Source organism: Varanus komodoensis, unplaced genomic scaffold (assembly GCF_004798865.1).
Source record: "Varanus komodoensis strain SLA01 unplaced genomic scaffold, ASM479886v1 scaffold11, whole genome shotgun sequence".
In the NCBI taxonomy this organism is placed as follows: Eukaryota; Metazoa; Chordata; class Lepidosauria; order Squamata; family Varanidae; genus Varanus; species Varanus komodoensis.
In genome coordinates, this window is record NW_025335317.1 from 2,426,334 (window position 1) to 2,447,744 (window position 21,411).

The following is a 21,411-nucleotide window of genomic DNA, read 5'->3' on the forward strand; positions in this document are numbered from 1 at the left end:
GGATCCAGCCCCCTTTCTGGATTTATGCTCCCTGCCAGACTCGGGTGAGGAAGGGGGCATTGGAGATTTGCCCGATACATTGCAGAATTAGACGCAGAATTAGAGCTGCCCGATTTTAATGTATGTATCAATACCGCTGGCTCTCCGGTCGTAACCACCTACCACCTCAGCAGCAAGCTCCACGCATTCCAGGCAGTTCCATTTTAATGCCTGATGCTGTTTCTCTGTCCAGGGATTAGTCCTGTAAGAATGCACGTTGATTTAATGGAAAGCAGACTGTTTCCAATGCGTTATCCGGAAACCTTATGGCTTTGCTAGGCGGACTGCTTCAGTTTTGGAAGTTACCCATTCTGGGAGGGTGGAGTATCTCTCCACCCCCAGGAGGTGCCTGGCCATCTTCGGCAGAGGGTCTTCTGTAACTGAGACTTCTGTGGCATTTACCCCAAAGAATTTTACTTCTGTCCTGAGAATTCTTCCTTCTATTCTGCTTGCGGGCTGGATGTTTTCTAGTGAAGGCAACTGACGACACTCTGAATTAACTATATCTGTGGATATCTCTCTGATCTGCGCTTTCCAAAATGGAACACCAGTAAGCCAAACCTATTTAAAAACTACCACATTGACCCAATTTTTATTTAGTTAATTCTGCTCATCCATCATCCAATAACTATTGCTTTCTGGACAGCCTACCCAGTAAAACAGATTAAATTTCCCAAGTCCAAGGAACAATCAATAAAACCACAAAATAGAACAATCACAAAGACAAACCATCCCATTTCACTCGTGGTCTTGCCTCTGTGTTTCTCAGGACTGCAAAACACTTAACACTAAATTACCAGAATGATAGCTTTTAATGGAGATCTTCCAACACTTTTGCCAGGCTCCATTTATACTGGGACCGGAACATCTACTTCCAGTGCCAGGTTTCACCTCTGGACTGCTCAAAGCAAGGACAGATTAAAGTAGAGCTCAGCAAAGTACTTTCATCACTGCTGAGCAGCTACAGGCAGGCCATATTAGCCAGGATAAGGGGGGGAACCTTGTTTTGTTGATCGGGGAAGTGGTGTCACTAGCCTTGCATCTCTTTCCTCAAAATTCTGCCCTGAAGGTTCTGGAGGTTCTCAGGGTGAATATACAAAATGGAAATGTTAGATAATCCGGAGCACAGGGGTCCTGGGCCTGCTCCAACACCCCCATCTTCTGGCAGGGATCCTTGTTATGATCAGGGTCAACCCCATAGATGGGAGAATGCTGCAGCCCGCATCTCCCAAGGCGAAGACCTGCAGAGTGGTCCCTCCTAGTCCTCAGTATTTCTTATTCCTACTTGGTAAGTCCCACGTGGGGTTAAGATGTGTGAAGAGGCATTTGTGTGTTGATATGGGCACCCCAAGTTCTTTCTCTCAGCTCAAACTGAGACATGTTGGCCACGGTCTCATTTTACAGCTTACGGAGCTTTGTGTTCACCTCTTTGCAGTGCTCACATATATATCTAAACAAAAAGCATTGGGTGTCAGCCAGTTAAGCCTAGCAGAAACTCAGGCTTCAGAAGGAAGGAAGATTGGGGAGGGCAAAAATGGAGTATTGAGATGGAGTTAAGATGAACTGTCAGCTAAAAAGAACAGCCCAAGCCTATAAATGTAAATTCAGCATTACACTGTCAAAGAGGACCTGACACCGAATAACATAGAACATGGACTTTGGTGACGTGGTTTGAGGAGCTCACTGAAATTCCAGGGGGAACCCATTGTTGAAAGCACAACTGCACAACTCCTAGTCCACAACGGGAGTCAGATGGCACGAGGGTCACCGCAAGTGCATCTTTGGAGAAGATGGTATTTGTGGAGTGGACCTGGGAAAAGACAGGTGCCTTGTTCTTCACTTGGGAGTAGTGACCATTAGAAAGGAAACGCTCCTGAGTTTAGACCAGGATCTGCAAACCCCAATTTTAGAGAGCAGTCCCAGAAGTAGTGGGGATGGTGAGAACATTTCCCAAGTACAATTTGGAAAAGAGGGATAGGAAGGTGTCCTTAAAATATGGGGGGGGGTCCACTTTATTCTCCTGGTGGCCAAAATCATCTGCGAGTGGCGGGCAGGGACTTTTACGTGAAGGCATCTGTCCTGTTTCTGGCCTGGATTCTTTTTAAAAATACACTGGCCAAAACTTAGGCACATTTGGTGATCGGGCACTGCAGCTGTTGCTTTTTTTATTCTGTCCTAAAATGTGGTTTTGTCATCCAGCTAAGGAGGTAATTAAAGAGTTTCAACCACATGGAGCCCAACCCTTGAATCATGCATGGAGGTTCCACACGGGAGCCTCAGGCCTGTTTGCGCTTCCCTGCCCATCACATGCTCCTTTTCAATGGCCTTATTTTCTTTTTAGAATAAACCAAGTTTGCTGCTACATTCAGACCAGCACTTGCCCTCTAACCCAGAACTGGAAATTATGAGGTTTGAAGATTATTTCCTACCCTAAAGCAGAGGGCAAGTGCTCGCTGTCGGAGCAGCTGCATCCAAATCAGGAGTTTTGGACGTAATAATTCGGCGAATTATTGTGTGTGTCATGCTCTTACTTGTTGTTTGCTTTGAAATACTGTGTCCAAAACTTGGCCTGCTTAATTTAACCAGCACTAAATCGTAATAATCATTATCAAAATTCTCTTTGTTTATGCATGGACTGTCGTTTCCAATGGCACAGAGCTAAAAAATGAAAAAAACCAACGCCATTAGACAAATGGGCCTGCAATCAGACTCCCAACTGGCGGGAACTGCAGGGCCTTCTTCTGCCTCGACTTGCATTGGGTTGTGCCCCAAGCTTAATAAAAGGTTGCTTTCCCGACGAGACAGGCTGGTCTTCTGCTAGAACTTCAGAAAAGTCAAGGGAGGCCTCATTTCGGTGGAGGTCTGATTTGGCTTGAAAGAGACGTCCACACTGCTTTGCCGTTCAGCTCGTCCATTTACTGGGGCAATGAATCCCATTTTTAATGACTCCCCGCAAAGAGGAGTTGGTTAGGCATGTTCGCAGAGAGTTGGAAGTGCTCTTGATGTGTCTCTTTGCTCTCTCTGCCTTCCTTCTTTCAGGTTTCCTCTCCCAGCTGGTCTACGACCGGCCACTGACGGAGTGCATCCGCGCCGGACACTATGCTGCCAGCGTAATCATAAAGCGTTCCGGCTGCACCTTCCCAGAGAAGCCCGACTTCCACTGACGCTGGGAGACCCACGAGGCCAAGAGGAGGTGCCACCTGCCCCGCGATGCCCCGCCCTACTCGCCCTGCGTCGAAGCTTCTGTACTTCTGCTCACTGTACCTCCCACACATTTCCGTGTCAATGCCCTGGTCCTTTTTCCCACACAACCGTGTTCTGCATGTCCTAAATGAGACTCCGGGCTCCCGTCCGCCTGGCACACCACGTCTTTGGTGCAGTTCCTTAGGAACAGCTCTGCACGGAAACACCTCTGACTTATTCCTCTAGCCCAGCCAGGCATGGGCAGTCCTACATGCCTCAGCCAACAAGCCCAGTTAGCCGGAGGCAGAATTAATGGCATTACACTGGTGTGAAAACGGGTGTGCATAAGAAAACACATGTCTTTTCCCCTATGTGTGCTCAGTTCTTACCTATGTTGGGCTTGCGGTATGTAGGAATTTGCTCCTGATTCCTGGGTTTAGGAAATTTGGAAGGAGGGTTCTGGGCAGTTGCAGGACTTTGAGCCTGATTTGAATTACAGCTTGGAGGGGCTCTGTCCTTCCAGGGCGGGATCACGATGTGCTTGTGATAGAATTAAATTCCATAAAAGGACAGTGCCAGTTGTGAGCTTGAGCTTGCATCTCAGACCACGCACGCTTGCGCGTGCGCACACGCGCGCACACACACACACACACACACACACACACACACACACAAACGAAGTACAGAAATATTCCTGCAGGCAGACTCATCAGGATAAGCCAAAACAGAATCTTTTATTTCAACGCACAGTTTTAAGATGCTAGTAACTGAGAAATCTTTATTTGTATTACAGTATTCAAGAGAGACATTCTGAAAATGCCATTCATTACTTTACTATGTAATTTGATACTGAAAAATAAAGGAATTGTGATATGGGAATTCTCTGGCTTGACATTTTATGCCCAGCCTTTGTTAGAATCAGTCCCTTAGGAAGAGAAGTGGAAATAGTCAGACCTTTGGTATGAACTCATTTTAATTTCCGTAGGGCCACTTCACACCACATGGCAGCCCAGTGTGGAGTAATTTACCCAGGAGGAGCTGCAGTTCCCACTGCTAGGAATAGGCTGGCCAGTGCTGCAGCGTGTTCGGTCGTCCGAACCTGGGCAGCAGCGCTGTCTGATCGTTGAACAACCCACACAGGGCTGTGGGCAAGGCTAGGGTTGCTCAGCCCTCGTGCCATTGCTGCTCCCTGGGTTCAGTTGACCAGGTGGGCTGTGACAACGCTGGCCAGGGCCTGCATGGGCACGATCGGCCCTCCCACAGCGCTGGAAGGGTCACGTAACCCACAGTGGGCTGCCCTGTCGTTCGCGCTGGGCCATTGTGCCCCTGTGATGCTGTGAACAACCCTCACGTAGAAAGGTGGGCGCATTATTGACCAAGAAAGACCATCTTTCCTTTTGAAAGAGCTAGCAGTAAACTGAGGGCACCAAGCGGCGGCAGTGTGGTTGGATCAGTAAGATTCCAGTCCAGGGGTTGTTCACGGAGTACTGAAATGCAGCTCACAGTTGTCTGTAATGGAGTCTATTTTGAAGGCAAGGTCGTTGCCTGCTAATTTTTCTCCCCATGGGTACTATCAGAATCCGCACTTGGGACATTATTCAACAGAAAACTTTGCGCAGGCAGAGTTAAGAGGTTAGCTTTCAGAAGAGAATTCTTGATCCTTGACAACTTTAAAACATGCATTTACAAAAATGCAAAACAGTGTTTTGGCTCACCTGCTTACAACATGATCAAGAAATTTTGTTGTTTATACCCAGCTTTCTGCTAAAAGAGTCAAGGGCAAAGATTTTCAAGTGAGGCATAGAATAAGTTGGAGCAGACACCAATTCATGGTCACGTTTGGTCTCCCTTCTGAGCAGCTGACACAGTATTTGTTCCATGGCATCCTTGACACGAGAGCTGTGTGTACTGCGCACTAACTCACATTATGGGCCAAGTAAAACTGGATTCTGTGACTTGTATCGATGAGAACAGATTAAATTAAGCTGCATGGTTTATCAGTTTCTGCTTGTGTATTTGTCTCTGTGCGTGATGCTTGCACGTCTTGCTTTTGCTACTTGTGAGCATTTGGGAGGAGCACCGGATCTCCCCCCCACCCTTCTGGACAATGGAAATCATATTAAGCGATCCCTCCAGGTTGTGGAGAGGGACGTCATGGCGAGGTGCTATAGGAGAGCCTCTGTGGTTTGCGTCTGACGAAGAGCAAATCAGGTTTATGTGAGTTTGGAAAGACACAAAATAAATAGAAAACCTTCGGGACAGAATATTGGGATAAGCTCCCAGGTAATGATGCTTGGCTGGGATAAAGGAATGTTTTGCACATTTTGTATGAGGCGATTTTCACCATCGCCACAGTGCACCTGTCGAGTTGGGGACTGGAAAGACCTCGGGTGTGTGAAGTCCTTCCATCTCGGTGCCGTCCCTGTTGAGGCTCATGTGCTCCCATGCAGGAGCCCAGGACAGGCAGTGGGAAGGCAGGGCCACTCCCCCCTTGGCCTGGGATTTCTGGGTGGTGGGGGTCACACAATTTTCTCTAGTTCCACAGAAGATCAAAGAAGGCTGGAGAAGTTGCTATTTTAATTGCAGTTGCTATTTGAGCAGCTCAGCTCTTAAAGAACGAGCACCAGGTGGGTGAAAGGCACCTTCCCAGGCCAGCCTGCTCCACTGTTGTGTTCCTTTCTACACTGCCCCCTTACTTCCTGGTAATAAAATAGACATAGGCAATTGTATCAAACCTTCTTCTTTATCTTTTCAAGTTCCCCAGAGAGATCAAGGAAGGGCGTGTTGCTAGAAGCAGCCGTTCCTGCTTTTCACTTTGCATGGCGTAAGAGCATGGAAGCTGCTGGAGGCTCTGAAGGACACGCCTCACATGAAGCCCGTGGCCAAGCGGAAGGTGAGTGAGAAAGAGCAGCGGCCACCACGTGGTCTCGGCGGCCCTAGAAAGACCAGTTTGAATTGTTGGAGCTGCTGTGAGAGCTGCTGCCCACATAAAGTGTCCAGGTGTTGCATCTCACATCCCTGGCCAAGCCTTTCATTTTCCGTGTGAATTGCACGAGCGATTCCTCCCCACCATTTCTATTCGTATTTTTATCTAGATGAAGCCTCCCTTTAAATAATCCATCCCCTGCAGCTGTTCTGTTCTCCTGCCACAGAAAGGAAGTCCTGCCATTACGATTCATTAAACCAGCATGCGCGATGCATGAAAGTAAAAATTGCAGAAGGTTATAAGAGAATTGAGGAAAACTTCTGCAATATCAATTGCAAAATTTAGATGATGGTGATTAGTGTTAAAGGTATGTGTTGCTTCCAGCAGCAGAAATTGGGGTGAAGGGGCTTTTGCACACACAGACCTGGGTCGCACTTAAGGAGACACTGTGGTGGGGGAATGCCCACATAGGTTCTGCTTTGAACCTTCCGGCCACAGTGGGAGGTCACCATTTTTTAAATTTATTTAATTTATTTTTAATTTATTTATTTATAGAATTTATAATGGCTTTTAGTAATGGGCAGCCTGGGCAAGAATAGGCGGGGGGTGTTCAACAAGCCATCCACAACCCTAAAACAGCCCATGGGTTGTCAAACACCCCAGCAACCCACCTTCCCCTGGTTGAAACAGAGACAAGTGAGGGCTTGAGTCATCAGCTGGGCCACACAAACGCTGAAATCCAGAAGCAATTTAACACAAAAGACCTTGGATATAAACTACTGAGAGACAGTGTTACATAGTGGTTAGAGTGCTGGGCTGGGTCTTGGGAGATCTAGACTCTAGATGCAACTCACTTTGGGCTGGTCACTGACTCTCAGCTTGACCTACTTCATGGGCTGATTGTGGGGATAAATTGGGAGCGGGGAGGAGGATAATGTGAGCTGTCTTGAGGTCCTTGCAAGAGGAAAAACGTCTGGATGTCAATAGACATGTCATCATAATCAGCAGGACAATAATGCAAATCAAGAAATGGCAAAAAGTCACGAGAAAAAGGCCTGGAGTTTGCAAAGTCCTGTTTTTGTTGCTTGCCTACGCTCATCTGGCACAGCGTTGCATCTGAAGAGATCCAACTCCATCTTCCAACACGGGCTTGTCAGTCATCCCATAAGCAGAGCTTACAAGGCACCCTCAGTGTGTTGGTGTCAGAATGGAAGTGTCACTCTCGCTAACACAGGAGTGCCGCAGTTTCGTGTTTGGGGGAAGCAGCCGAAGTTGGTTCTCTAAGAAACCAGCCACACCCGGGTTTTTCTGTGCCCCAGGCCAGGAGCGGCTCTCGGCTGGGCCACCTGCATCAACCGGTTCCACATGCCGAACAAAAAGTCCAGCCCATGCCAGACAAAGCAGTGGCCAGCAAGCCGGAACCATGGACTATCCATTCCAAGCCCCAAGAAGGAGAAGCAGGCGAGGAGAACCACACTGCCGGTTCCCACGCAAGTGGGACGTGACACTCCTCCGCATGCAGTAAGCCATGCTGGCGGTTCCACCTCCGCGTCATGGACTACGGCAAGGCCTCTGGCTGCGTGGGCCGTAGGAAGCTGCGGGTGGTCCTGAAAGAGATGGGGTGCCCAGCACTGGATTGGGGAGAAGGTGTGAGGACCGAATGGCTTTGCATAGGCAGCGGGGCCGGCTGAGGCTGCGTTTCATCTCCCCATCATTCATTCTGCCTGCTGAATGGTCCGTAAGGAAAGCTCGATCAGAATCGGAAGAAGTGAAAACTGGGGAAGACACATCAATAATTGAACACGTGCAGATGATACTGGCAGAAAGCAGCGACGATTTGATATTTCTCCTGATAAAAGTGAAAGCAGAAATCAAAACAGGGCTGCAGCTGAATATAAGAAAACAAAAATCTTGACCATAAAACAATTGCAGAATTTTGCTGTTAACAGTGAAGACACTGAAATTGTGAAAGATTTCACGTACCTCAACTCGGTCGTCAGTTCAAAGGGAGACCGCAGCCAAGAAATTCAAAGACTGAGACTTGGAAGGGAAGCGATGAAGGAACCAGAAAAACTCATCAGGTGTAAGGAGGTCCAGGCCAAGAGCATCCGTGCACCTGCATTCTGAACCCTCACTTTGAGTGATTTCAGTGGAACCCAGACCTTCCAAGCCACCCTTTCCTCTCTTCCTTGCACCTCAGGATCCCAGTCCCAGGTCTTTCAGCCCTATAGAGCTCTCTGGGCAAAGGTTTCAGGAGTGTGGAAAGGCGAAAGCTGCTTTTTCCTCAGCTCTGACCAGCTCTCTGAGGTCCCCGTCCCGGACTGGGTAGAGGCCTCGGTGAGCCATAGACCTGAAATCTGGGCTTGACACGACAGCTGTGCCTGTTGAAAATGGATGCACACGTTTGTGCAAAAGGCTTCACATGAGCCATGATCCCTGGAGGACAGACTCAGTATACCAGATACATGGAATGGCTGTTAATTATTCCACTGAAGTTTAAATGCTGTTATTTTAGTACTTCCCCCACCCTGGCTCTGTTGTTTACTTTTATCGTGGAGAAAATGAAATAACCAGTCCATGTCCTGAAAAGCGTAATTATATGCCCACTAATCTTTCTCATTTCGAGCACTGCAGCCTGGCGCATTTTATCCCTTTCCATCAGAGGCTGGCAGCAGTGACCTGTGGAGCAGAGGGGGCGGCACAAACAGGCCGGGCGCTCCCAAGCCAGTCCTCGCGATGACGGTGCTCTGCAGAGCTCCCCATGAGTGAGACAACACAGGGATGGCTGTGAGTGAATACGTGGTTTGATGGGAGCACCCTTCGGTTCAAGCAAGAAAATAGGATCTTTCGTGCGAATAATTGGGGTGACTGGAGAAACATGAAGCGCTTATGACAGGATTTCCTTCTTCCCCATCATCAGAAGAAATTTAGGTTCTGCAGCCCTGAAGCGAAAACACGGAAGCCATTCTGGTGTCTCCGAATTATCAGCCACATGGAACCTTTTGAGGATCTGACTTTTAACTGCCATTCTTTTCAAACCGAACCTCCTCCTCTTCTTCCACCTCTTCCTCCTCTTCCTTCACCTCCTCCACCTCCACCTCTTCCTCTCAGCAGATATGTTGATGGGCAGAGGGTGGGTGCTTTCCATCACTCCACCCAGTAAACCCACTTGACACACAGGAGCTGACCTGGGGATGCTGTGCTGAGGAGGGCCTGCCTGCCCGGGGCCGGGTCGAGCCGGTTTCCCATCTGGCACAAAACGGTGGCGAGAAGCCCCTCTCGCTGCCGCCTGCTCACAACCTCAGCGGGGGAGCTCCTCTGCCCTTCCGAGAGGAGGAGGGATCCCTCTGTTTGGCCACACCTGCACGGGGAAGGTGTTGTTGGACCCCTGGGCTGCTCCGTGCCTTCCTCCGAGCTCTGCCGTCCTCCAAGACGTCCGGGATGCCAGGGTGGCGCAGGAGTTCGAGTCCTGGGCTGGGACGGCGGAGGTCGAGGTCCTGCTCCTGCTCCCCACTTGAGCCGTGAAGCTCCCTGGGTGACTCTGGGTGCCGGTTGCGCAGATAAGCTGTCACTCCGCGCTGCGCTGCTCCCAGGAGGGGAAGAGCCGGGCTGTGCCCGCAAGGGAGTGAGAATGAGGCTCCGCATGTCCCTTTCCGGGCTTGGTGACGCTGGTGGTGGAGGGGACCAGGCCTCTGCTCCTCACGCCGGCTTGGCCTGCAGTGGGCGGCTGCCGCGTTAGCTGCTTGCTTCCCACTCGGGGGGCCGAGGGCTCGGGGCCTGGCAAGCAATAGCTCTGGCTCCGGTTACGCAGGGGGAAGGGGCGGCCAGGGCCGGGCGGGATGGGGCGGAAGCCAGGGCTCTTTCCCCCACCACTTAACGGATGGAAAGAGCCCGGCGCATCTGTCAGCAGCTCCACGGCAAGGCTGGGTCTGCCATAAAAGCCTCATTCATGAGCTGCTGGGAGATCTGTGGCCTGTTCTTGAATCCACGCAAAAATTAAAAGAAAGCACCACCACTGGACCGGCGAATTTAGAGGCGTGGGGGCTGCAGCTGGCGCCCCATTTGTACTGAAGTAAGGGACTGTTTCTCCTCCCAGCATCCTTATTCTGTCCCTTAGGGGAGGGAGGAGCATCGTCTCCCTGCTGCCTGGTCTTTTGGGGAGGGTGGGAGAATGATTTCCCCTTTTTATTGCACAAAACGTAATTTACCGTTGCTTGACGGGAAGGTGGGGGGGGGTCCTTAGCGACCTGCCTCCTCATCCTGCCGTTCTGGCAAGTGACTTGCCCAGGCAGGACGGTGCGCATGCAGGTGGCTTCTCCAACCTGATGCCCTCCGGGGAGTGTGCCGCGCCGCGCCTGGAGGGCATGTGGTTGCGGCAGGCTGGAGCACAGGGCCCCTTTGCCCCAGCTCGGACTCGGCATCCTTTGCACCGGCCCTCTCCCATCTGGCATCGCCCGACCCCTGGAGAGCGCAGGGCTGAGGACAGCGGGACTCCGTGGGCGCTCTCAGCCCCACCTGGGAAGTGAAGCTGGGCCCTCGTGCCTCCCCTTCCATAAGATTTTCACTTCTCCATGTGCGGGAGACCTTGCACACGGAGAGCTGGGCTTCACTGCAGGCAGAAAATTTCCTCAAGCCCAAGAACTGCACCGACGTCGCATTTGCAAAGCATGAGTTAGGACTCCTGTGACCTTCCCTTTTCAGCCCATACCCTGATTTTAAAAGTTGCTGTCGGATCATTATCACCGGTTAGTTATCCCTGGAGATACAGTTGGCCTTAGACTTCTCTATAGGTTGGCCGCTTTTGCATGATTCTCTCCAGCTGGGCCGTTGGGTGCTGAAGGTCTTGGGGAGGGGGTGTCTTCTCAAATTAGCCACTGAACTCAGTACTGGCAGTGTCATGTCTGCGGAACGGAAGATGGGCAGCCAGCTCACATGCCGGGGCTGCCACGGCCCAGCACCCTGGGACTGGGCCGCATCCAGTTCTGCAGGATGCCCGGCCTGCTCATGCAGCGGCCTGAAGTGGTAGAGCCCTGATGGGGCAGAGAGGACTTGGCCGCTCCCGACTGTAGAGGGCCTTGCTTTAAACGCCCCTGTGTTTAAAACACACGCACACGATGCACAAAAACACAACCAGCGGCAAAGGTGGCAGGAGGGAAGGCCAGTCGCTTTAACCCGTGTGCCCGTTTTCTGTTTACAGGGATCATGTTTAATATGGGGAGGCATGACGCCAGTGTTCCCCCTTTGCAGTCTGAAACCCCGTGGGCCATTCCGGCTCCTCATTGCCATGATACTCTGCCGCATCCGGATGGACTCCCAGGTGGGCTGCCTGAACAGAGTTCTGAGGATGAGCGGACGGTGATGAAGAGGTGGTCCGCCGCTGAGCCTGGGAGAGGGAGCTTTGCTGCCCTCAGCAAGGCGCCCAGGAGCCTTCCCTGTGCTGGGGCGCCCGTTTCGGACTCGTGGAGGAGGCCCCCAACTGGGGAGGCAGCGGCCCATGGAGGCTGCCGCAGTCCCAGGCAGGAGTCCCAGCGGACTGGCTTCGTGCTTGCGGTGTGTGTTCTGGTGTCACAGATGGACCGTCTCTTCCGTTTTTTCCTTTGGGAGTCAGGCTACAAAACAGTTGTGTGTAAGAAAGATACATTTCTAATAAACATTTCAGGCAGCTGAAGAAAAGCATGGGAAGCGAGCACAAAGTACAAAGAGGCGTGTACTAACGGAAAGGCTATCAGCAAAGAAAGTTTTCTTGGGGAAAGAAAGGCACTGAGGCCTTTGAGATTGCATAGATAAGGAAGGCCCGATGAGTAGCAGAAAACCCTTATTTGATTTTCCTGCTTTGTTTTAGAATTCAAACTTCTTTAGAGCCCTGCAACACTCATCTTCTGCTTCCAGAATATGAGTGACTTGCTTTGACTTGAAAGCGTCTTATCGCTACAAAACTAGGAGGCGCAGGGAAGGTTTTGAAGTGTGTGTGTACCAGCAACGTGCTTTGTTCGCGCCAGTCGCACTGCTTGCTGTTCTCTTCGTTTGAAATCCAGCAAAGTTCCCGCAATGCTTGGTGCTGACTGGGCCATTGCATTCACACATACTTTCTGCTGCAATAGCTAGCAGAGAAGCATTGCTTTATTGGGTCTTTTCCTTTTGCTTGACAGGAAATGTAAGCACCTTTACTGCTGCAATGCGCTTTCCATGCGGCTGCAATTGATGATTATTTCAGAACTCCAAGGGCTAGCAGTACGTGGATGTATTTCCTGTCAGAGTTGGGTTACCAGGAGCTCCGCTGGCAACAGACTTCTGGACAGGTTTCAAGGAGCTGCTTTTGCCTGTGAAATGCCAGGTATCCATCCCCCAGTGCTGGCAAATCCCAACTCGCTTGCCTGGAGACGTAGCAGGTACCTGCGCCAGCAAAGGTGACAAGCGGCACAGGTAGACAGCTCGGGCAGCTGAGCAAGAAAATGATGGCAATGGAAGGGAAGCAAAGGGGGCGTGTGTCCCACCTAAATAAAAAGCTTCTTAAATATCTGGATACCCAGCACTTTGGCTTCATGCAAACAGCTCCGTGCCCCGTATCAAATTTTTAGGGGTGCACTTAAATGTAAAGCCCATAAAGGTGCAATCCTATGCAAGCTTACAAAGAAGAAAGGCCTACAGTTCCCAGCATTCCCCATCCAGCCATGCAGGGAATTGTAGCCCTTTTTTCTACCTAAGCTTTATAGGATTATGCCTGGAATGGAACCAGTCGGGGGTTGCAAAGACAGCTGGACACACCAGAGTGCCAGGCCGGCCTGAGGTTCAGTGGTGAACTTCTGCGGGACGAGCGGCAGGTGATGCCGCAAGTCAGGGCTGCTGCCAAAACTGATCTGCATTTCCAGCCCCCTGCCAAACAGGGATGTGCGACAGCGATGCAGAAATCACAGGAGGGTGCCAAAACCCGGGGAAGCATGCCCAGGGAAGAGGGGAAGCCCTTTCCCGGCAGTCACCCTGTCACACGCCCCTTTAAATTGGACTGCAGCCGGTTTTGAAAACAGAGATGGAGCTGTGAAGTTTCTGTGGACCTCGCTGTAGCCAAACAGGAGGAAACCAGGTTTGATCTTTTGCAGTGTTTCCGGCTTTTATCAGTTCTTGGGTTTCTCTGGTGCTGAAGCTGAAGGTACCGCAGCAAAATTAAAACAAACACATTGATGTAGATGTTATGTGCCATCATGTAACCTCTGACTTGTAGCAGTCCTATGAACGAAAGCTCTCCTGCCCAGGCCATCGCTGCACAGCTGTTTTAAATGCAAGGCTGTGGGCTCCCTTATGGAGTCGATCCATCTCTTATTTGGCCTTCCTTTTATTCTTCTGCCTTCAAGTTTCCCTAGCAGGATTGTCTTCTTCAGTGAGTCAGTCTTGCCTTCTCATGAAGGACAAAAGCTTCAGTTTTGTCGTGTCAGCTTCTGGGGAAAGGTCTGGCTTGATTTGGTCTCTCTCTTGGTCCGGGATATTCACAAAGCTCTCCTCCAGCACCATGTTCCAAATGCATCAATTTTCTTCCTGTCAGCTGTCTTCACTGTCCACCTTTCACACCCATACATAGTGACGACACATTTTAAAACAGCAAAATAACTCTCAGGGTTGTTGTGAGGATAACGTGGAGAGAAGGAGACGGATGTAAGAGCCTTGGACTCCTTACTGAAAAAAGTGAGATATAATAAACAATTATTCATCAAAATATAATCTCCCCATAACCCTCCCCCAGAAACCATCTGTGACACAAACAATGTGTCGCTAAATGCTTGGGCAGAGAGGGAAGTCTTAGCTGGGCAGCAAAAAGCCATGAATTAGGGGCTGGTGAGGCTCTGAAGGGGATGAGCAATCCTGCCCTGGGGCACCACTACGGAACGCGATCACACCTGGCAGCCCCACAGCTACTTTGGGACCCTGGGTGGAGTGGGGCGGAAAAATAACGCTGCTTTCCCTCTTCCCTGAACAAGCTTGGCCACGGATGTGCCCCAGGGTCCGATTCCTTCAGGAGCCCCTTGTTCCCATGGAAGCGCCCCTTCATTCCTGCTGAACCAATTTCACTGTCCCTGAGCATGTCCTTTTCCTTCAAGTCAAACTTGGGGGCCACTCCTGCAGATTCAGTTCATTCTTCTAGAGCTGACACTGGTATTTTGGGGGAGCCTTTGTCTCAGCCCAATTTAGTGACTTGGCTGGCCTTTTCAGCACGTGAGGGGCAATGCAGGGAGCTGAATCCACGTGTCATGAAAGGGCAGCATCTCAGTTCGTTGTGGCACTGGCTATTTTTGCTGCCGCTGAGAGGAGAATGTGTTTGTGGGTTTTCTGCCTCCCATGCCGGAATAGCTTGACCATCTTCTGGGTAGACACATCTCGGGCTGAACTGTTAACTATCTTTGTGCTGGGAGATTGGAGCAGCATTCCACAACAGGAGGTACAATGGGAATAAAATGGGGCAATTCACAGGCTTGGGTGAATTGGGCCATACAGCTTGGTTCTATAGGAGCCATAAAATAATGCTTTTGATCTTGAAAGCTTCTGCAGGAAGACAAAGGGCATGTGAGCCCCAGATGACTAAAAGCCCTGTATGTCCCCTGAAAGCGGAGATAGCAATGCAAATCTACCAGTCTGGGAGCAAAAGTGAAGTTTAATATTTTTACTTCTACTTAGCAATTTTAAAATGTCATCGATGGTTTCTAAATTTTTCCAATTACAATATTAGGTTTAAAGAGAGCTCGTAACTCTTCTCTGGTGGTGGGGGCGATGTGTTAGTTCTCTTTCTGGACAAATTCCAAGGAGAGTGGAAAGAGAAGCACGGCCCTGCTGGGTGATGGATAACGCCCCACCTGGTATATGGGAGCCACCTGGCCAGCGCTAAGCACTTTAAGTCCACTGTTTTCAGTTAAATATGTGCAGGATTGAGCCCTTTGTTTGCATAAATCCTCAAAACTGACACATGTTGTTACTACTTTTGAACAGGGTTTGAATATGGTTACTTTTACCATCAATTGGGTCTTAGAAGCCCCAGTTATTGTCCCTAAACAAGCCTTAAGACATTTCTCTGATCAGGCTGAGCAGTCAGCTCCCGGGCTGAACTACAGGGACCCACAAAGTTCTCTTTCTTGATGGGGAAACGTCAACCTAAAACTTCCAGGTGGTTCCCCAGGCTTTTCTTAAAGTCTCCTGTTTCATCCAGAAGTTGCTCAGTCGTTCAGCTATGGTCCCCAGGGGCGCTCAGGGTTCAAGCAGTCCTAAAGCCCCTTGAAGATTATTCCTCGTTCCTTTGCATATCAAGGAGAGCCACATGCAACCTTTTGCTGGGGAGCAAAAGAAAATAGTTCCTCTCCTTCCACTTGCCCTTCCGCTCTCCTCCCCTGACATCTCCTCGCCCAGGACCTTCAGCTCCCTCACCTTCCGTCTTCCCCATCTCCCTCCCTCCTCCTTTGCTCATAAGCCCTTGCCCTCCATTCCTCCGGTGTGACTACAAGAAGACTCCATTTGCAGCTCACTTTCTGTGCAACTTGTGGCGCCCAAACCCAAACAAGCTATAATTAGCCTCCGCTGTGGTTGAAGCAACAGTGGAGCAGTTTGGGTCCCAGACCTAAGTCTTACTTGGTAGTGCCAGTTTGCATGAATTGACGACCTATTGCAGTCTCAGACCAGCAGGTGTTCAAACCACAAACCAGAGGGAAATAATACAATAAGTTAATACACAATGAAACAAATAATCTTGCCGAAGAGCCATTAAAGAGTTCTTCCAAATCTTTATTGAACATAAAAGGGTTTTGCCAATTTGAGTCCCCTAATTGTCATGAAGATACTGAAGATGAAGCTCAAATACTTTGGCCACCTAATGAGAAGGAAGGACTCCCTGGAGAAGAGCCTGATGCTGGGAACAATTGACGGGAAAAGAAGACGGGGACGGCAGAGGATGAGGTGGCTGGATGGAGTCACTGAAGCAGTCGGCGTGAGCTTGAGTGGACTCCAGGGGATGGTGGAGGACAGGAGGGCCTGGAGGAATGTTGTCCATGGGGTCGTGATGGATGGGGAATGACTTCGCGACTAAACAAAAAACAAAAATCACAAGCATCAAAAAATCTTATTTGGGCTGCTGGGAAGACAAATGACCCATGTCTCTATATTGAAACACCCCATGTCATATGTAAGCACAGGTGTAAAAAACGAGAGATTCATTGGTACGGGAGACAAATAGTGCTGATGCTGGATAGAGACTTTCAGGAAACCACCCTGTGAATCGTGTGGCTGTAATTTGAGCCTCGCCTTTCCAACTAAATGCCACTAATCCAGCCACTGCCAACCACATTTTTCAAAGGTCGTCTCAGTAACTAAAGTTGCCACGGATCTCCAAAATGGAGCGAATGCTGGCAATTCCAGCCAGGGCATGTAAACACTGAGAAAGAAATGTATACCTTTCCCCATGCTGGACATGCAGGGCTAGCAACATTTAGTCTGCTGGCTTGGCGACACCAACAGCTCCTTGCTGGGCTTTGGGATTCACAAAATCCACAGACACCGAATTATTCCTTGGGGAGAGATGTGTTTATTCCCTGGCCTTGAAAACAGCAATTACTAACTCTCTGGAACTGTGTTATGACGCATGTCAAGTTGCAACGTACAGATTTTTCAATATTTTATAAATCAACACCAGCAAATCATGCAAACGATGATTGGTGCACCCTTCAAAATTTTGATACATTATCTGGCATGCTTGTTGCAGGAGATGAGAGAGAGAGAGAGAGAGAGAGAGCGCACTGTTATAGAGACTCAAGATGGAAAAAAATAGACTATTCAATCAATAGATGTTCCACTTCTAGCCCTGGTGCATTCATGTAAAGCGCCTACCCAGTTTTATACTATATTAGGGTATGTGGGTCTTTACTGGGAGGGACAGCAGTTAAACACTTTGTCCTTCGTTCTCGAAGGCTCTAGTTTTCTGCATCCAGGCACCCGAGAGAAGGCCCCATCGGACTTGGGGTGGCTTACACTGGAGGAGACATGCATGTATGGAACAGCATGCTTAATGTTTCCGGACATTTAGAGTTCATCCATCCGCTTCTCTGAAGCGCATGCGGTGGCTGTTTCAAGGAAGGGGAGTTTCGAGAGGAGGGGCTTTTCCACAGAGGAGGAGGCGGAAGGCAGGTGGGGAACTGCGCTGGCCGCAGATGCCCCCACTTGAATTGCCCGGCCTGCTCTCCCTAAAAGATGCTGCCTTCCGAATGTGAAAACGTGAATTCGAGCATCACATGGTAGTTTGGTTCTCCTCGTTTTAACTTCTATTCATAATTTTTGAGGGATATTCTTTGTTTCTTGTTATTCGCCATCGTAACCTGCACAGTCGTGCTTTTGGGAACCTCCTTCAACAAGTTTTGTGCAGGAAATACTTCTTTTTCATTACATAAGGAAAGCAGTATCTATATGAACAAAATACTTCAAACTTAAAACAGTCAGTCAGACCACGCACAGCATAAGACCGCTCCACCTCGTGCTTTGTTTTGTGGGCCAGGAGGCATTGGGCAGGGTCTTCTGCCTTAGTCATGCCAAGTTTGCCACCCATTGGATCCACATCAAAGCTGGGATGTACAGAAGAGCTTTTGCCCAGGTCAGAGTTCCAGATCATGCGAGGACGTCTAATGTTCAGACGAATGCAAACCTCCCAAACACACACTGGAGGTGCAATGCAGCTAATGCTCCTGTATGTTTTGACCATGCGCAATGGCTCTCTCTTTTTGGGAGGTTATAATATGTATAAGCTTTGTAATGGAAAGGTCTGTAATATTTACAGATGTACCTGTTCTTCTCAACCTACTTCTTGGATTCTAATGCAAGGTTCATATACATATATTCTCTACACTCTTTGGGCAACTAGGAAACTAATTGTGCAATATTGGAAGGACAGCTTTGATAATACAATGGGTTGAGGACTTAATGATATTTTGAATTTTTGAATGGGTAGTCTTCAGGTGTAATCTAAAAATGAACAAATACATGGAGATTTGGTCTGTCTGTTGAAGCCTATGCATAATTATGCCCAAGAATAGTAGTATACTAGTATACTACTATAATGTATAGTATATATATTATTTATATTTTTATTAGACTTATATTCCCCCTTTAAAAAAAGAGAACAGTATATAGTATATACTGCAATGTGTTTATTCAAACCTGGTGCTAGAAAACTGTAAGACTCTATTTTTTTGTTTGTTTTGATCACAATGAAAGAAAGTGTGGGGTGTGGAGGACCGAGAAGATGTGGGGGAAAGTGACAGCTCTGGGCGCCTCACCCTGTGAATGGACCCCAGGGGTTCCGACCCTCGCAGCTCCGGTTGCTACCCCTGGAGTTGTGCTAAAGTGTTGCAGGTGTTGTCACAAAATGGCCTCGCCTCGGCCTCTTTCCCTCCCCTCTGAAGTGCAGCGGCGAAGCAGCTGAAACTGGCCATCTCACTCTTTTGTAGGGTAAGCCTTGCTGGATTGCACCCTAAATATACAAAGGAATTCACTAATTTTAATTTGTAGCCTATGACTAACATGTTTATAAAGCATCTATACTGAAATAGCATAAGTAGGCACTCAGTGTTTAATTAAATAGTAAGAAAGTAAGAAAAATACACTTCATACAGCAGCTTTCTGCTCAAATATTCATCTCACAGAAGACATGCCCAGCAGAGACAAGTCACTTGGCCAAGAAGCTAAGTACAAGAAGAAGTGGGATCAGAGATCACCTGCCAAATCGTCATTTTTGCCTCCACAAATACAACAAAATACCTTTTGCCCGAAGCAAAGGAGAATCGGAGAAACACATGGATGCCCTGGCAAAACAGAAAGGCACACGCATATTCTCCTTCCATCGTGGCAGACCCCCGCCCCCAAACAGACAAGGCGAAACCCTTCCTGCCTTCCCAGAAGCAAAGCGGTCTTCCATCCCAGCTGGCGCAGTCTGGGCACGAAGCGTCCACAGGGCTGCTGACGGGGACGGCCGCAGGCCCTCCCCAGCCGAGCCAGAAGCCCACCTGCTGCATGGCCGGGGTGCTGATGGTGGATCCAACCTCTAGCTCAGGCTTTCTCAGGCCTCCCCCAGCCAGGGAGACGGCTGGGTGGCGGGTGGGCAGCACCTGAGCCTGCGCAATATCCCCTGTTGCCCGAGGCAACCGAATGCCCCCCCCCCCCCGGAAGGTCTCCAAGGGAGACTAAGCACATCCCAACTTCTGCTGGGAACGCTTGAGGTTGCCTTCGTGGCCCTCGAGGCCACCCTCCGATCTAGCAAGGAAACGGAGCAGCGAGCGCGGAACATGGGCCTTGGAGCAGCTGCTTCTCTCTGGCCTGGGGCTGGCGGGTTTTCCCCCGACACGCCATCCTTTCTGGAAGGCGGCAGAAGCAGCCTGGCCTGTGGTGGGGGCCAGAACGTGCATCGTCCCACCAGGGAAATGGGGCCGGAGCAGTGCATTCTTCCCGGCATGGGGCAGGAAGGGGAAGAGGCGAGCCGGTGCAGGGACTCTTCCACTGGTGGAGGGACAAGGGTCCACGCAGGTTGCCCTTCCTTGGCCAAACAAACCAGTCGAGATCGATCACTTGGATGTCTATCCCGTCTTTCCACCGAGAAAACGCCGCTCAGGGCAGCGAATGACGACAAGGGCTTCTTTTAAAAACGGTGATGAGACCAATGCATTCGAAGTGCCCGTCCACACTGCAGCAGTGATGGGAAGAAAAGCACCACCCCACACGCGTGGAAGCTCTGCTGGAGCGGCCGTGGAAGGGGGTCAGCCGGTGGGGGAGCCATCCGGGCAATTCGCCCCCTCTCAGGTCACCATCAAAGGCACCTCGGAGGGTGGCCGGGCGGTGAGAAGGCCCCCAAAGGGTTTCAGTCTTTGCAGTGGCAGCCCTGCATCATCCGTAAACACCATTCGCATGTACCTGGTTTGGGCGCACCTGGAATGGTGCACCTGGAGAAAAGTGGCCCGGAGGGCGTGTGGAGAGCCATGCGCACCTCCCCAGACGAGTGCTTGTGCCCGTGTCCACCCGGTGCATGGGATGGCTGTGCTGGCCGGGTTGGGAGCCACTGCTTCTGGCCAGCTGGACATGGGAGGTGAGTGCCGTGTCGCCACCGTAAGAAAATGGCAGTGTGGGAAGCGGCCTTGACCTCAGCCCTGAAGCTCTACCTGCAGGTGTCCTCGCTGTGCTGTACACCCCTGGCTGCAAGGGGCCCCCTGGGGCGGGGGCACCATTCTGCGTGGCAAGCGCGACTGGCTAATGGGCTCCTACACGGGGCCCGGGAAATTAGGCTCCTCTGCCATCCATCCTCCCCTTCCCAGGTGCAAGCCCTGGTGGTTCTGGTCTGAGGCTCGCTGGAGCCTCTGTTCGAGGAAAAGTGGGTGGCACTGGGGCTGGATGGACCAATGGTTAGAGCCAGGGAAAGGCAGCTCCTGAAATCCGGGTCCACCCAGGGGTCCCGGGAAGCCCCGTCCTTTCAGGCAGACTTTGGAGGCATCTCACAATGGCATGATGGATTCCCTCCATGCCTTCCCTGCGACTGCGTTTCCTCCTTCGCCGAGGCTGCTGCTTCACGGGCAATCGCGAGCAAGCCCTGGAAAAATCGTCGCGACTTGCTTCTCCGAAAGCACGCGGAGGATCGGGCTGCATCCGTGTCGAGGAGACGTTAAAATGCCACTCCAGCAAAGCTGATCGTGCCTGCCCCGGCTCGCAGCCACTGAACGTGTGGACCACCGAACCCAGCTGGTGGGCTCGTCAGAAGCGGCCCCCTCGCCATCCCCCCTTTTTCTAAGAAGCTCAATTTCCCACTTGCCAGTAGCAGATTAAAAAAAAATCAGAAACGGGGAGGGACCTCCTTCTGTCAGAGCCTATGTAGATTAACCTTTCAATTAGCTGTTATCAAGTCCTGTGTTTTAGTGCCCGTTCTTGCGATCTGCGGCCATTTAGCATCAAGAAAGGTTTGAGGATTGTAATTTTTTTATTGCATTTTGGGGGAGGCAGGCTGGCGGGGAGGAGAAGAGGAGGAAATGAATGCCAGTCCGGCGCTCTGGTGCGGGTGCGTGCGCGTCCCTCTTCTGCTTTCTTCTCCCGCGATCGGAATGTTTTGCGACCTTTTTGTGTGTTTCTAGACGTTTGTGATTTCCCCTCGTATTTTTTAGTGGGGGGAGGGGGGAACATGAACAGAAGCCTCGGAAAGGACAAAAAGGTATTCCTGCTTTTCTAATATCGTTGCCTTTTGATTTCGCAAAAGGAAAAAAGCGCCG

General features: G+C 50.3%; 2 protein-coding genes across 4 annotated transcripts in view; both read left to right on the plus strand.

The window, feature by feature from the left end:
• Nucleotides 1-5,217, plus strand: part of ADK (adenosine kinase) — a 161,902-nt gene extending 156,685 nt beyond the window's left edge. For all 3 annotated transcript variants that reach the window (XM_044420250.1, XM_044420252.1, XM_044420251.1), the window contains exon 11: nt 3,079-5,217. In XM_044420250.1, the coding sequence (XP_044276185.1) occupies nt 3,079-3,203 (125 nt within the window). In that variant the 3' untranslated portion in view covers nt 3,204-5,217. The remainder of the gene's footprint in view (nt 1-3,078) is intronic.
• Nucleotides 5,218-5,330: 113 nt separating this feature from the next.
• Nucleotides 5,331-21,411, plus strand: part of KAT6B (lysine acetyltransferase 6B) — a 109,554-nt gene continuing 93,473 nt past the window's right edge. Inside the window, exon 1 of the mRNA XM_044420240.1 lies at nt 5,331-6,115. The gene's annotated coding sequence lies outside the window, so the exon portion shown is untranslated. The remainder of the gene's footprint in view (nt 6,116-21,411) is intronic.